General features: G+C 43.0%; 1 protein-coding gene across 5 annotated transcripts in view; it reads left to right on the forward strand.

Annotated features, from left to right (window-relative positions):
- The window catches only part of col16a1 (collagen, type XVI, alpha 1), a 111,647-nt gene that overhangs the window by 68,315 nt on the left and 27,500 nt on the right, over positions 1-15,832 (forward strand). For 4 of the 5 annotated variants that reach the window (XM_030063557.1, XM_030063559.1, XM_030063561.1 and 1 more), the window contains exons 8-29: positions 681-749; positions 5,011-5,043; positions 8,238-8,273; positions 8,422-8,475; positions 8,886-8,918; positions 9,070-9,114; positions 9,631-9,669; positions 9,805-9,867; positions 10,866-10,910; positions 11,013-11,108; positions 11,476-11,514; positions 11,794-11,838; positions 12,204-12,239; positions 12,371-12,484; positions 13,244-13,279; positions 13,722-13,757; positions 14,011-14,139; positions 14,504-14,548; positions 14,909-14,944; positions 15,028-15,081; positions 15,239-15,289; positions 15,377-15,520. In XM_030063557.1, the coding sequence (XP_029919417.1) occupies positions 681-749; positions 5,011-5,043; positions 8,238-8,273; positions 8,422-8,475; positions 8,886-8,918; positions 9,070-9,114; positions 9,631-9,669; positions 9,805-9,867; positions 10,866-10,910; positions 11,013-11,108; positions 11,476-11,514; positions 11,794-11,838; positions 12,204-12,239; positions 12,371-12,484; positions 13,244-13,279; positions 13,722-13,757; positions 14,011-14,139; positions 14,504-14,548; positions 14,909-14,944; positions 15,028-15,081; positions 15,239-15,289; positions 15,377-15,520 (1,278 nt within the window). The remainder of the gene's footprint in view (positions 1-680; positions 750-5,010; positions 5,044-8,237; positions 8,274-8,421; positions 8,476-8,885; positions 8,919-9,069; positions 9,115-9,630; positions 9,670-9,804; positions 9,868-10,865; positions 10,911-11,012; positions 11,109-11,475; positions 11,515-11,793; positions 11,839-12,203; positions 12,240-12,370; positions 12,485-13,243; positions 13,280-13,721; positions 13,758-14,010; positions 14,140-14,503; positions 14,549-14,908; positions 14,945-15,027; positions 15,082-15,238; positions 15,290-15,376; positions 15,521-15,832) is intronic. The other variant, XM_030063560.1, reaches the window with a different exon arrangement.

Below are 15,832 nucleotides of genomic sequence, written 5' to 3' on the forward strand. Positions count from 1 at the left end.
ATCCTGTTCTAAAATGAAGACTTCATCTTCTTGAAATACAAAGGAAAGAGACAGATAGTGATGATTTCAGTCAGGACAACTCGTGTAGAATTTATATTTACTAATGAATGAATCATGACAACATGTTTGACTTTGACAGACAAGATCTGCTTTTATGTGGCATGCTGCTGCACACATTTGATTTCACATATCCCTGATGCTCATACATAGATGTCAAAAGTATATGCACAATCCCCCTGTAGAACATAAAAGCAGATCGAAGCAGGTGGAGCTCGGCAGGATGTGGGTTAAGGCAATACATGAGCTGTAGCGGTGAGGTGGTCAGACAAGCAACCTGTCAAGGTAAGCTGACGGGCCATTTAAAAGGCTTTGAATTTAGGGAGTGAGAAGATGATTGGTTGACTCTGAAAACCACGCCTGTTAGAAAATCAGTGGGCTTACAGCGCCTGAAGAGTTTCCTGATTGAATGAACTAGCTTTGCTCATTTGTCGTCGAAATGTGTGTTGTAGTGTTACACGGTTCATTTACATCTACTGTGCTCCCAGAGATTGGATGTTAAGTTATTGTTTTGCATTGTTTTTTTGTTTTTTGTTTTTTTTTCCTGTGTTCGGTGTTGCATCTGTGGAGAGGATCGGCGTGTCTGTTTAATTCACTATTCTCTGTCAATTGCATGGCTGCAGTGCCCACCAGATGCCCCCAAGAGCCGCCGTGCTGCTGAAAACGACCTGGTGGAAAACACCTTTAACCAGGTAAGACATACATCTGCCAGCATGCATCTGTGCACACACACTCCTTGTTCAGGCTCGCTTTTAGCATCCATCACAAGTGATCTAATTACAGATCTCCACTGATGCCTGGTATTAATCATCAGTGTTGGGGTTGTGACTCAAAAAAAGTAATGCATCACACATTACTTGTTACTTTTTAGAAGTCATGCATTACTTTACTTATTTAGTCCCTGAGCAAAGTAACTTGTTACACTACTTGTTACATAACTCTGCATCATCGCCTGAGATGCGCTGTCATGTAATTGCAAGTCAACAATATAACCTTAAATCTTACATATGCCCACATATCAGCACAAATCCCCATCCTATTACGATGACATGCACTAGATATTTCTTTTATGCTCTTTAATAAAGTAATACAGCAAGGCTGACAGAAAAGCAGCCATTTGATGTCGTGTTCACAGCAGTGGAGAGTTGTTTCTGGCCTGGCCACAGTTGGCACCACACCATCACATTCTTCTCCTTTTGTGCACCAAATTTGAAGTCATGAGCTTATCTCCGCCCTTCAAACGTTGTAGACTGTTCTGCCATTTTGCCATTTTGTCTGAAGTCTAGCCAAAGGAAGGAGAATTCGATAAAGACTAATAGGTGTGAAATTCAAATTTCAGTGAAGTTTGGTTTTGGCGGTGAGATGGCAGCGTGTTCGTCAGGTAAACCAAAAAACACTGAAGTTGAGAACAACTACTTTGTGAATGGGCTCTGATAAGGAATGCAATGGTTGGTGAATATCGGGAGGACAATGATGGGGGGAATAAGGAGGATGAAGGGACAGGATGGTTGGAGTAATATGTGGAGGATTCAAAGTGAGAATGGAAAGAAGTGTTTCTTAACAGACTGAGACCGATCACAAATTCAGTCAGAAATGGTCACTGGAGACACATTGGAGATGCAAGATAATCATGTTGTAACGCATTACTGTAATCACATTGCATTCATCTATAACATAGTAATGTAATGCGTTACTGTTCCTAAATTTAGTACTTACATTTACAGTTTCAAATCAAATTGTGGCATTACTTGCATAAGTTACATAAGTTCTTCTAATATCTAACACGTCTTCAGGCATGCTTGCTCGACAGTCACCTGTCCTCTCATGAGTCGTCACCTAACTTCCATAATGCAGCTATGTTGTCCTTTTATGATGCTGAGGACACATGGGGACACATTAGTGTTCACTGTACAGTGCCTCCATGATCACCTTCAGTGGTGGTTTGAATGATTGGATCACAATGCATCTCCAAGACACACTGAACCCTGTGCACAACGCTGTATTTAGCACTGCCCTCTTGTCATCAGGTCACTCGAATTGGAGGTTAAAAAGTGTGAGTGCGATCATAGAGAACGAGCTACAGCAACTCCACAGCAACGCAGCGCAAGCTAAGAATTCCCACAAATGCAAAAAAACAGCACGTGTGGTGACACACTCACGGAAGTACACATCAGTACACCTAGGAATACTTAATCTGCACACTTTATCCTCCCATCTCTGATCAAAACATTGGAAAGTGCATCAGTCAATAACAGTGTGAGGGGAAAATTTCCCAGGGTCTTCCAGAAATGACGTCACGGCCCATGAATTTTTTCACAACACATGGTTCTCATCACACGCTGACACACAGACACACACACACACACAGAGTTGGCTGGCAAGCACTTGGTTCTTGAGCATCTCAGACATTTGGAGTAGTAGCAAACACTTGATAGCAGGAATTGTGGACAGGGGGGTGGGGGACATACACCAAAACGGCGTGTGCCTCCTCCTTGATACTCCGTCTTGGAAAACATATTTTCTAGTCTGCTGCAGCTCTGAGTTTTGCATGACTTCACTTCGGCAAGTCTGCCGGTCGCAATCGCTCACAGTAGCCGGAGGCGGCGTCGAATGCATGACAAATAGAGCCTTATGCAACACACGAGAGCTTTTTTGACAAATTTGCATGGTGTCTTATGGTTGCTTCGATGCTGCCTGATAGATAAAGTTTTTTTCATTATGACCCGAAGGTAATTTTTTTCCATGCTTGCTTGTTTCATCATTCATATTAATAAGACCTACATCCAGTTTTATTCATCAGGCCCTGGTGTTTGTCTTGGGGAGTACTGGTGTTAACTTAGAGCTCTGGTAGACAGAGTAATCAATCCCAGAGATGATTCCAGCGATACAGTTGCTATATTTCAAACACAGAATCCCTCTTGATAAAAGAGAGAGACCAGTTGTTGCAGACAGGCGGTTTTAATATGCGTGTCATGATGATAGCCTTATATGGCACAATGTGGAAAGCCTGTTACTGTTACGAACATTTTCCCTTTTATTGCTTTGCTGATGCATCACTGCCACGACTGCAGCCTTGTTTACAGACTTGAATTTCAGCGTGCACAGACACATTTCTCTTTATCTATTCCTGTCTCTTTGAGCCGTTTCTCAAACACGTGCACCCACACATGCGCGGGCTAACTTGAGGAGTCTATTTTACGATCTGTGTTTTGCCTTTTGTGTGCAGTGCATGTGCTCTGAAGTCTGCAGCGCCAGTGTGCAGGCCAGATGTGTCTGAGCTGCGGCGTTGTTTTCATTAAACTAAGCCGCGCTGACGGACGGCCTACTGAGCTCAGCGCAAGTGGAACGCCACGCCTCGTGTGTGTTGGGAGAGTATTGCACAGTTGTATGATATCCGGAATTAAAACTGGGGTCAAATATGAGTTAAATGTGTTACTTGGTGGCTTCATGTGTTGGGTTTTGTCAAGTAAGGCATGACTCTAAGTGCCAGAATCTGGAAATAATCACACATTTTTTTTTTTTTTTTTTTTAGAGTCGATTAAGCATATGTTTCTGTGTACATCAGCTTATCTTAGCCAGTAAACCCCACCCATCTGATCCTCCAAGCAGTGCGAAACAAACATCGTTTTTATTAGTTACAACTACTGGCGGACTCCAGTTTGTTGCAGATGTGGCTGTGATCTTGTGTGTGTCTGTGTTTGTGTCACAGGCGTTATTGCTTTCCTCTGCTATGACGGGGCAAATTGTCTCTTTCACGCTTTTCCCTTATTTTCCATCACCATGTACCTTTTTCATCTTGCCTCCAACTTCAGCTCGCAGCCGAAAGGTCATGCAATACTGAGAAAACCCGAGAGCTTCCATTTTTGTGGCTTGTTTTCCCAGTTTCACCAGGTTCCTGCTTGAGTTTTTTTATGCTTCAGTCCCAAACTAGTCATAAAATCTGCAACATTTCTCTTCTTCCTGTCACTGAAACTCTCTCCCTCCGTTTTTCTCCTCTTGCCGCTCACTTCCCTTACACAGTTTCCACTTAGTTTTCCAGTCTCTTCCTCCTTCAGTCTTCTCCTTGTTGATTTCATATGATTTGTATCTCTGCTCAGCAGGATGTATTCATCGGTCTCTCCCACTTTCTCTCCATCTCTTCATTTGCCTCCGGGCTCATGAGGTACTTCTCTCTTCTCTCTCTCCCCCTTTCCTCACGCTCCTCTTTCATCTCTCAATTTTTTCGCTGTGAATAAAGAACTGTTAATGACCTGGGTGTGAAACCAGGATGGCCCTTATTTTCGCTTTTCTTTGTTGTGAAGCTGATGCAATGAATTGTAATGGCAGCAAGGTTCACTGGCACATCTAACTGTAAATCAACAGTTTGGCTGCGGTTATGATGTCACATGACTCGGTGCTTTCAGAATTACTTCCTCCTCTTCCTGGGAACATCTTTCAGAGGGATTCGATTTGAATATAAGTTTGAACTATATTTTCCACAAACCTGTCAGCGTCTGTGAATGTGATTCATGTGCCTGAAAGTTTGCGAGGGGATGCTGAAAATGAACATCTTGATACGGTTTGAGCAAAAAGTAGGGCTGAAGCCAAAATTAGGCTGCAGAACCAGTAATATAGAGTCCACCAGAATAAATAATATTTCTGTGAATTGCCTCCAAAGGGATTGGATTTAGTATGTTTGAATATGAACGGAGCCAATCTTGGCCATGAAACTGTTTGCAATTACAGTCTTAACATAGACAGAAACCTTGAGCGGACTAGTATGGAGCCAGGAGTGGTAGCAATATTGAGGTCACTTCCAGATATGTGAAAGAGAGGCAGGCTTGACATTCCCTCTATAACTCTTTTTCTTTCTTTCTTTCTTTCTTTCTTTCTTTCTTTCTGTCTTTCTTTCTTTCTTTCTTTTTTCTTTCGTTCCCTCTCTCTTTCTCCCTTTCTATCTTCCAATGCCAACAGGAGATTTTTAGATCCAAGGATCTGGCAGAGAAAGTAAGTTTCACAGCATTCGCACACACACACACACACACACACACACACACACACACACTTGATCCTAAATTATTAAAATTCGAAGGAGACTGTTACCACATGTGTCTGCTGCTACTAGAATGCAAACCGGAAGAACATATGTGGGCAAATGCAAGCAAATCCTCTCTGATCTAATGTTTTTTTTTTTTTTAAGTCTTTGATTGATGGGCTGCCCAAACATCATGCCTTGTTAATTTAAATGCAAGTGAGAATGGGATTTTAGGCTAGAGTGGGAGATAAAGACTCGCTTGCTCGCTTGCTCAGAGTCTATCTCTATAACTTCCTCCCTCACACACACACACACACACACACACACACACACACACACACACACACACACACACACACACACACACACATGCTTTGCTTGCTGACTGACTGAGGACTGATTTACACCTCATTATGCACTGAGTCTCAGTCGGGAGTTGCCTCTGCCTATTAATTTTGTCATTCACCTACAATAGGCATGTTCTGTTCACAAATAGCATACAAAACTCTAGATGCTTCATTATGTTGCTCCTGTGTGTGCTTACTAATGCAGCTGGCCGCCTCTCCTGACTTCTTCAATGTAGGTTATTACCTGGGTTGAGGCACACAGCCTGGCCTGCCACTGGGGGCACACACACACTCGCTTGCACAGGAACTAAAGTGGCTTTTCTTCAGTGCTATGAATTAAATTTGATTGAAGAAGTGAGGCAACATTTTTTTTTTTTCTGAATAAAAATAGGCCACCTATTAGACAATGCAAAGTCAGTGGAAAATTACAGTATGTGCCAACTGTGCCTTTGCATAAGGCATGATTAATAACTGATATAAGCAAGGGGTAAATTTGGTCTGTGTTGTACAGCTCAGCCTGAAGCCATTGGTGGTGCAGCCATTCTGCTGTGTCTCCTTCCTGCCACATCAGTAGCTTTTAGGCAATGCGAGTCAATAGCCTGCAGTCAGCTCCACTGATCAGAGGACTTTCATTAACACAAGGCATATAAACTGAAATTAGGATCAGTTCGCTACTTCTGGACTTTTTGAACAATACAAACAAGTTTACTAATTTACTGATGTATGTTTACGCCAATATAAATAGTAAATTAATACATAATTGTCTGTTGGGTCAGGCCACCACCGTAACACTTTGATATATCAGTCAAGGCTGAGCAATTCATCGAAATATTATTGAAATCTCAATATGGCCAGGTGTAATATCCAAATGGCAAGAGCTCCCATTTTTTGATCAAAGTAAAATAAGTGACAAAACATTGTTATAAATGAAGTATTGTGATGTTACAGAGATACCCTGGCATATAAATTGTATTCTCCACACATAGTCCTATGAAAAAAATTGTTTGGTACAGCAAACAGTATCATCAATTTAACAGTTTTTTTTTTTGTTTTTTGTTTTTTGTTTTTTGTTTTTTGTTTCCAGTGGAATTGAAAAAATATGATGAAAAACAATATAATTCCTACCAGAATCGTGAATCATATTGCAATATCTGTAAAATTAATCACAAAATATTATTTTTTTACCATATAGGTCAGCCCTACTAACAATACCAACAAGCCTACATCTTGGGATTAGTATTTTTAATGCCAAATCATGTACATGTGTGTTCATTAGTTCCTAAGTGTGCCAAAAAATGAACTTACTTGTTGGGTCTCTAATGCCAAAATTGGCCATATATGTTATGATGCTGAATCCATAACCTGAGCCTTCGCGTCGGGGTGCTAAAAACCAAAATAAGAGTTTATGCACTGGAATTCAAAACTAAGAAGTGAGTTGATTTAATGGGATATTTAATATAAAAAAAAAAAAGTGAGCCACCTTATTGAGGATAAGAATGCCACAAAGTGAGAGTAGATAATAATGGGATAATGGGATGTTTACTGTCAAAAAAGAGAGCTTTTATGCGGGGATGGTAATGCCAAAAACTGAGCCCAGATGTTGGAATACAAATGCCAAAAAAAGAACCATGCAGAAACCAACCTGCCAAAAACACATAGAGTAAGCACGCTGTTCCTGTCAAAATGTCAAGAGGCGCGCTCATTCATTGGGATACTAATCCCAAATAGTCAGCCTACGTCGGGATGTTAAAGATAAAAAAGTGAGTGTAAGTGCTGCGATGTTCCTGTGCCAAGCTGTCATAACACATTCAGCGAGTTACACTACGCCAATACGGCAATCTGTCTCAGTCAAAGAGGCAGTGTCATGAGCCTTGGAGAGACAGTGGAAGGGTGAAGGGTGTAAGCAGGAAATTAAACCCACAGAGGTTTATAGTAGAACTATAGGAGGACTTGACTAAGCCTGTGTGCAGAGACAAGCGCTTGGAAAGAGTGATTCGCCACTGCAGCTGTTTGAGCCAGCCATTGATAGATTTGCAGCTCACAGGATGGGTAAAAAAAAAAAGAAAAGAGAAGGAGAAAGCGAGAAATTTCCACATTGTTGCCGTGTGTTTTCTTTCCCCCTCTTGTTGTCTTAGTAAGCTCATATTCACAACATCAATATATCCAACTCCCCGGTGTGCAAAATCAAGGCTCCCACAAACAACGGGTGGTGGATCCAGCTTTAATTACTCGCTTCCGCTAAAAGTGCTTCAGATATTTATAATGGTTATCCTTTATTTGGCATATATGTGTGTATTTGTGTGTGTGTGTCTGTGTGTGTGTGTCTGTGTGTGTGTGTGTGTGTGTGTGTGTGTGTGTGTGTGTGTGTGTGTGTACCCTCCTGCGAGGAGCAGCAGCTGGTGTGCTCACTCCTGTGCTGTGGGGATTCAGACATTCTTATTGATCTCTGTCTCCCATAGGAGGTGGTGTGTGTGTGTGTGTGTGTGTGTGTGTGTGTGTGTGTGCGAGGGTGCATGTAGGTGTATGTGGCTGTGTGTGTGTGTCCACTTGTGTGTAACTGCTTGTGAATGTGCAAGACCTTGCCCACCTCGTCCTCCTCACTGCATACTGTAGCAGCACAGAGGTACAGTTCAGTTTGTGTAACAGTGCCACCACTTGGCAACTGCAGGAACTACAACTCGGATGTCTATTAGTTCCCTCACCATCTCCTTTCTATTCACACACATACGGTTTAGTAAAGGTAAATGCAATGTTAACATTGTGTTTCTCTCTCTCTTTCCTTGTCTATCTCTATGCCCCTCTCCCCTCTCTTTCTGTAGTGTGCTGGTTGTATTCTTCTCAGTGGGGAAGAAAATGTAAGCGTCTCTGATGGTTACTCCCACTTCTTTACAGTAGATCACGTCAGAAACAAAGTGTTGCTGAATGCACAACTGTGTGTGTTGGTGTGTGTGCACGTATCTGTCCTCCTTTTCGCGTGTGCTTGTGCGTGTGTCTGTATTGCAGCTAATAAATAATATTGGTGGACGAGCTGGATTGAAGGGGGAAAAAGGCGACCGGGTGAGCGGAGAACACACGCACAAGTTACAAACCCATGGTCAAACATGCGTGAAGAAGATATTCTGTGTGTGTGTGTGTGTGTGTGTGTGTGTGTGTGTGTGTGTGTGTGTGTGTGTGTGAGAGAGAGAGAGAGAGAGAGAGAGAGGGAGAAAGTATGTCTAGCCAGACTACAGTAATACCAGTGGAATGTATGACCTCGTCATACACGCTGAAACATGCTTAGTGCTGAACAGTGTATCGGAGACTTAGCCACATGCACACACACACACACACTGGTGCTGTTCTGGTCTAACATGATGCTGGCTGTGGACCAATCTCCCAGCTAGCTAATATGCAGTTTTCAGTGCTTTAGTTCTTCTATACCCTCCCTCCAAGTAATCACTCTTCTTTTCTGCCTCCATCCATCTTAGGGCTCTGACTGCTCTGGCTCCCATTCAGGTCCAGTAAGTAGCTTTTCCATTGCATCTCACTTTTGCAGTGTACCATGTTTTAGAGAAATGTGATGTTTTGGTATTTGGCATGAGATAGGAACCTGAAAATTTGGCAATACGTGTTCTGTTGCAATTGGTGCCAACCGAGCGTCTCTAACCTCAGTGCACAGAGGGACCCAAGGGCCAGAAGGGAGAGAAAGGCGAGCCGGTGAGTGCCAATGCTCAGCTACAGGTTATAACTCCACCGCCTCCCCCATACCTTTGTACCCCCTTTAGCTATTTACTTTGATCTTCCTCCAGAGTTTCATTTGCCTGCACACAATTCCAATAATACTGACACAGTGGGAGTGCATGTGTGCTTGTTTGTCTATGTGTGTGCTTCTGTGTTTGCGTGCTTCTGTGTTTGTGCATGTCCATGTGTTTATATCTTTATGAACATGCATAATCCGCGTTTTGCTTAGGTGTGTGTGTGTGTTCTTGTCTGCAAGCTTCCATATTTACATCTCATGTGTGTGAGATTTTTCTATGACGTTCTGGATGATACACACTTGTGCCTGTGTTGTTCAGATGTGGTGTGTGTGCAGCTAATCAGGGAGCAGATGGGTCCTGATCGTCGTCCATAGGGATTGCTGGCTGGTCATTGTGTTGTTTGCTATGCTCGAGTGGTGGGAGTGTGATGTCTCTTTCGAATCAGGTCATCGTCTTGCATTCCCTCTCCCCACAGGCGCTGTCTGTCAACTGGGGTGAAGCAGTCGGGTACAAGGTAAGAGGTTTAAGAAAGTTCAGGTGTGTGTGTGCGTGAGAGAGAGAGACAGATAGATAAAGAGATAATATAAAATAATAACAAACTCCAGTCAATTTCTGCCCTCTAATTATCTCTCTCTCTCTCTTCATCTAGGGAGAAAAAGGACAAAAGGGCGAGATCGGCCCACAGGGTCTCACCGGGACCCCTGGAAAGGATGTAAGTGACTTTTATCATGTATCTCACTCTCGTTTTCATTTTGTTTCTTTAATTAGAGCGAGAGAGCATCCATTAACAGTCTTTCGGGCATGAGTAACAAAATCATTGAGGTCGAACTGAACATTTAACTAGGATTGTTTTTCTAATACCACCAATAGCACTGTAAGGCAAGCAAGCACTCATGAGCACACTACACAGACACACACACACAAACCCTCCACTCACATACCCACTTTTACCAGGCTAAGAGTGCCTATTCAGTAAACTTATATGGTATTACTCTTTAAGCCTACACTCCCATTGATATCTATTCTACTCGGCCTCCCTCCTCTCTCCTTGGGTGTTAAGTCGGCCTGTTAATGCCTGTTAGATTATGCTAGAGCAACAAAGCCTGCACAATCAATGCTGCCTCATTGACTGCGCTGTTCGTCTCTCACACAGGCAGGGGCCTATTCAGGATGACTTAAACCTTTTAATCTTCCCTGCTCAGCCTAGTGATCCTGTCGACGCATGAAAAGTTTTGAGGGACGAATTACAACGTGTGTGTGCTCTAAGATATTCCCCAGGTTTCGGCATCATATACAGGCGTATTTAGCTGTTCACCAGGCTAAGTGCTTGTCGTGGACAGATGGATTTGGTGAAGGATAGATTTTCTTAAGCCTGCCGGCCATCTGACATTGTGAATATGAATGCACTTGTGGATGTGACTTGAATCACGCAGGCTTGAAAATACTGCATGAAGACAATACATCTTACAGACTCTTTGACATTATCATGAATTTTACAGAATCAACTGCAATGTAGGATCCAAGTGTACAATGTCAAAGGAATGGCAGTAATCGACAAGTTTATTTCAATGTGCCTCGAAACTTTTTGGGGATCAGTTTCTGCTGAACTTTGACAAAGTGTTTGATTAACCGTGTGGTTACCCTGATGATGTCACTGACTCATACTGATGTTGTCACTTCCCTTTCTGTCTGTCTGTCACCACTTCCCAGGGTCGAGCAGGGTCCATCTGTGTGGTTGGCCCGAAGGGACAGAAGGTCTGTCTGCATTAAGTCTGGGAAATCTACCAACAGCATGTCCGTCACATATATTTAGCTCTATTTGGATTAAATGAAGCTGTGTTGAATTCGTTTTCCCAGGGTGTCTCTGGTTCGGTTGGCCCAGAAGGGTTGGCTGGAGAACCGGGGAAGCCAGGAGCTCCAGGATTGCCAGGAATTGGACTACCGGGCCCACCAGTGAGTATATTTTGTAATGAAGGGATTTGGGGATTTTAATTAAGTGATTATATATACAGAATGCCCATGCTAGAAGACTGCACTGTCCCAATGTCCTTTTATTAAACTCCTCTTAGAAGATGGGCTCAGTTTGGCCAAAGAGTACTCTAATCCTAAGAGAACTCTTTGCTCCTAGCATCTGCTAAAGAGGCTTTGTTCTTAGATGCAGCTTTCATGACCCTCCATTGAAGCCAAGAATCACTTCAATGCACTGTGTGATTGTACCTGCCTTGTGTGAATGGTGCACTGAGCAGAAACATTGATCTCTACATGTTATGATATAGCTGCCTGCCACACTGACAGGATGTCTGTACTTTTTCCCCACCAGGGCCCTCCTGGTGAGCCGGGCGGCGCAAAGGGGGACAAGGTAGGACAAGCCGTTTTTTGAAAGTGATTGATGATTCAACTGAATGTGGCATGACCCACATTTCCACTTGTAAAAGACCTCTGAAAACCCTCTCAAATTCCTTCAGATAAACTCAGGAAAGAATGGTGGACAAGCTAAAAAGACAGCTGCTTGTCTTCGGTTTTGAAAAGTGGACATTTTGGAGAAGATTTCCAGGGTTTTCACATGATAGTGATAATATTCTTAAGTATTTTGCACTTCCCTGTATACTTTTGTCACTTGCCATGCTATTGTTCACAGGGGGACTCAGGATTTCCTGGACTGAAGGGGTCCTCTGGTGATCCGGTGAGTGTCTCTTTTAAGCATTGATTGTTCAGTAATGTATCTATGGGGGATCACCTTCTTACATAATGGATTGTGTAATCCCCCATTAAAAAATAAAATAAAATAAAATAAAAATCTGTCCCTATGCTTGCCTTGTAGCACCTCTGTCTTTTGGACCAGGGGCAGAGCTTTATGGCACTTGATGTCATTGTTCTCTCCTGAATAGATCTTTGCTTGTGGTGTATAAAAATCCCATATGTACGTTGCTTTGGATGAAAGCGTCCATGAAATGCAAATTGTAATTGTACTTGTATGAAAAAAAAAATAAAAATGAAAATTGTAAACTGATGCATCAGTGTTTGACTGGGATTCCGCTCTATTTCTAGGGACCAAGAGGACCAGGAGGACCTAAAGGAGAGAAGGTAAGTCAAAAGTTACATGTTGACTTCATTCGACCTGTATCTCTGCTCTTCATCTTCATTAATTTGCCCATATTCTTGTCTGTCTGCCTGTCTTACATTATATGTACTATATGTTTATGATTAATCTCTAGGGCGACCCATGTGAAGTGTGTCCCGTGCTGAATACAGACCTTAGCAATGGAGTGGTTCTACAGGGGAAACCTGGCCCTAAAGGAGAGCCTGGCATTGGAGAAAGTGGACAGCCTGTGAGTATAATATGTCATGATTGGCTCGAATAATCTACCACAGTGCCCAGTTGTTTTGTGAAGCTAGTCTGACTTTTCCCTCTAACATTTTTACGATCCTGGTAAAAAAATTTTATTGCGGAGTAGAGGATGTGGTCTGAATTGCAGCTGACAATTGAACCTTGAGTACTTGTTTGATAGTATATATATTTTATTTTGCCTCATCACTTTGAGGCAAGTAATGGCATTTATTTCTACCCTGGGGTTATACTTCACCTTGTAACTCTCAGAGCGTTGCATCAGCTCAAGGAGACAGAGCGTGAGACAACATCTACTCGTGTTTATTCTCCAAGGCGAAGGTCGTTTTACTCTGTCAATATAATCTTAATGTTTCTGCCTGTCTCCCATGTGTGAGAGCTCACCAAAACCAAAATGTGTTCACTGTATTTTTTTTTTTTTTTTTTTTTTTTTTTCATATTTTGTCTTCTTGGTTACCTTGGCAGGTGAAATGGGAAATGATATGTGGGGAAAAAAAGAATATAAATCCAGAGCCTTATGAGATTTTCTGTGTAACGATTTCCAATAGTTCCAGCATCCATCTGTCATACCTGGTTAGGGCAGAAGGAGGAGAAAGGAACACTAAAGAGAGAGAGAGTGAGATATGATCTCACTTTAACGAAGTTGAACAAACACCACTCTTACTACTAGGTCATCACTGCTTTCTTCGTCTTTCTTCTTCTCTACCCCCCTCCTCCTCTCCTGCTCCTATCTATTCACCAGGGGCTTCCAGGCACAGATGGCAAGGCAGGACAGAAGGTATGGAGCTCCACCTGTTAATTTACAGCATACAGTTTGTTCATATTCTCTGGAACCATGACCTGCACACGTTCAGTTGCACACTTATGCATTCAAATATGGAACCATTAGCATTGTAGAAGTTAACTCTCAAAGCTTCCTAAGACACAAAAGAGACCCGAGTGCAGAGACGTATAGTATCTACAAACGGCCACCTGGCCAAACCCTCACTCCAGCCTCTGCAAACACCTATACCCACATATGCATGCCTGTCAGCTGCTCAATACACATACATACAAATTCACACAAATTGCTGGCTTAGTCCCATGTCCGCCTAATTACAATGACAGATACGTTTGCGTCGCCATGTCGAGACGCGACACCTCAAAGCAAACATGCTCCTCGGGGTGTGCTGGGACTAATTTGCCTTCTTGGGCGTCTGTGTTTCTGTGTGTTTTGGCAGGGAGAACCGGGATCAGATGGTGCCAAAGGCGAAAAGGTCAGCTTGGCGTCTTTCTCCGAGACTCGAGGCTCAGCAGTTTCTCATACAGCGTCCACTATCAAGCTGTCAACACAATTCAAAGTCTAGTTATTATGTCCTCGCATATGCCCAGAGTCTCCTCTGTTTCAACATGAATTTAGTATTCCTCTCCATGATTGACATCATCTGATCGAATGTGTCCTGAAGTTGTATGGTAAGGATCATTTGCAGAGACTTTGTGGCACAGGTCTAATTTGTGCATGTGCTACAGGGAGAGCCCTGCGCTGTGTGTCCCACCCTCGGAGAGTTACCCCCTAATTTGATCCCTGGTACCATGACCCAGACCCTGCAGCAAAAGGGTGAGAAGGGCGAGCCTGGGGTAGGACAGAAAGGAGAGCAGGTCAGTCTTTATACGTTTTTCTGCTGTTTTTACTGTGTTTTTGCTGCACATTTCTCTAGCACAGAGCATCTCAACATTTTTACAGCACTTAGTAGTAGTATTGATATGATTTTGGCAGCAAATAAAGCACGAAGTTTCTGTACTCAGGCCTAGATACAACCAAGGTGAAAACAATAATAATAGCAGTTTTATCTTTTTAGTGTTAGAGGACTTTGATTCTATTGCAAAGGGAAGGATGAGATAAGTGGTGGAATAGATACTGATAGTGGGAGCATTTTGTTTGATGATATGGCTACCACTGGTTTTGTTTGTGCCAGTGTGTTTGCTTGCGTGTGTGCCCATTATTCACTTTTCTTCTCCATAGGGGGAGCCGGGACATGTAGGATTAGCTGGCCTCAAAGGAGAGAAGGTAAGTAGCTTAACAGTAAACAGCGTGGAGAGTAGGAGACCTCAGTAGGAGACTACGTTAAGGGCTCACATACGGGGAACTTACTCAGTGGGATGCTGAAAGGGGTGCTTATAAGACTTTGCTCGGGAGATAATCGCAGTGGTGCACTAATTTAGGGCCCAAATGTGTCTGGTATATGGATTTTTCCTCAGCAGGGAACTTATTAGTTAAAAGCTTAGGTAGTGAAAAGCAAAACCATTGGGGATGGCTGCCTGTAGAGTGCACCGTACTGTATGGAATTTGAATTACCAATTAAAAGTAGCTAACCATTTTTATCAATTTTTAGAAAATCAGATTAGGATTTTCATGCTCTTTTTCCAGGGTAATGCAGGAAGCAGGGGAGCCGATGGTAAAACGGTAAGTTTGGCTCCAGTTCTTTGAAACAGATTGCCATGTGTTGTCTCAGTTAAGTCATGAAATAAAATGTGAGATTGCAACAGGGAAAGGTTGGACCAAGGGGACCCAGTGGCAAGGATGGACAGAAGGGTACAAAGGTGAGATAATATAGTCCAATTATGGATTCTTGCCGTGGAGTGAGAAGCTGGATGCATTTTGAAAATACTTTCTGGATTTAAGCATCATGACTGTCAAACCTTTATCTGTGAGAAAGGATGCAAACCATCAAATAGCTGCTTGATTGTCTTTTGACAGGGAGACCAAGGCCTGCCTGGTGTTGGCCTTCCTGGGCTTAAGGGGGAGAAGGTAAGTGAGGATGTTTCTATTCCTTTGTGTGTCTTTTAGCTTGTTTGTCACGTAAACCAACCCCCCTGACCCTCTGCCCTACCCTAGGGCGAGTGTGGTGTATGCCAGCCATCCGAGGTTGGCAGCGGACCTGCCAGTATCAAAGTGCCTGAGGGAACAACTGGCAAACCGGGCGAGCCAGGCCCCCCAGGGCCACCCGGACCTCCAGGGCTCGAGGTCGATGGCAAACAGGTGAGGTTTCTCTTTCAGGCTTCATGATGGGGAGGATAGTCATCCCAGGAGTAGCTGGGGAAAGTACGCACAGATACAGCAGAGTTTGTTTTGCCTTTGGAAAAATGAACTCTTAATGTGTGGTAAAAATAAGAACCTGTCAAGTTTTATTGAGTCTTTTTCAACCTTTTGTATTGAAGCCTTGTTTGTAGTGAAAATGGACTTGGGATCTTGGTCAAAATGGCTAGCAGGCTACCCCTGTGAGGCTGGCACGAATATATGCGAAGTTTGAGAGGCATGTTATGAGGAAGAATACAACTATTCTCAACAGTT

The sequence above is a fragment of the Myripristis murdjan genome, chromosome 11 (genome assembly GCF_902150065.1).
Source record: "Myripristis murdjan chromosome 11, fMyrMur1.1, whole genome shotgun sequence".
In the NCBI taxonomy this organism is placed as follows: Eukaryota; Metazoa; Chordata; class Actinopteri; order Holocentriformes; family Holocentridae; genus Myripristis; species Myripristis murdjan.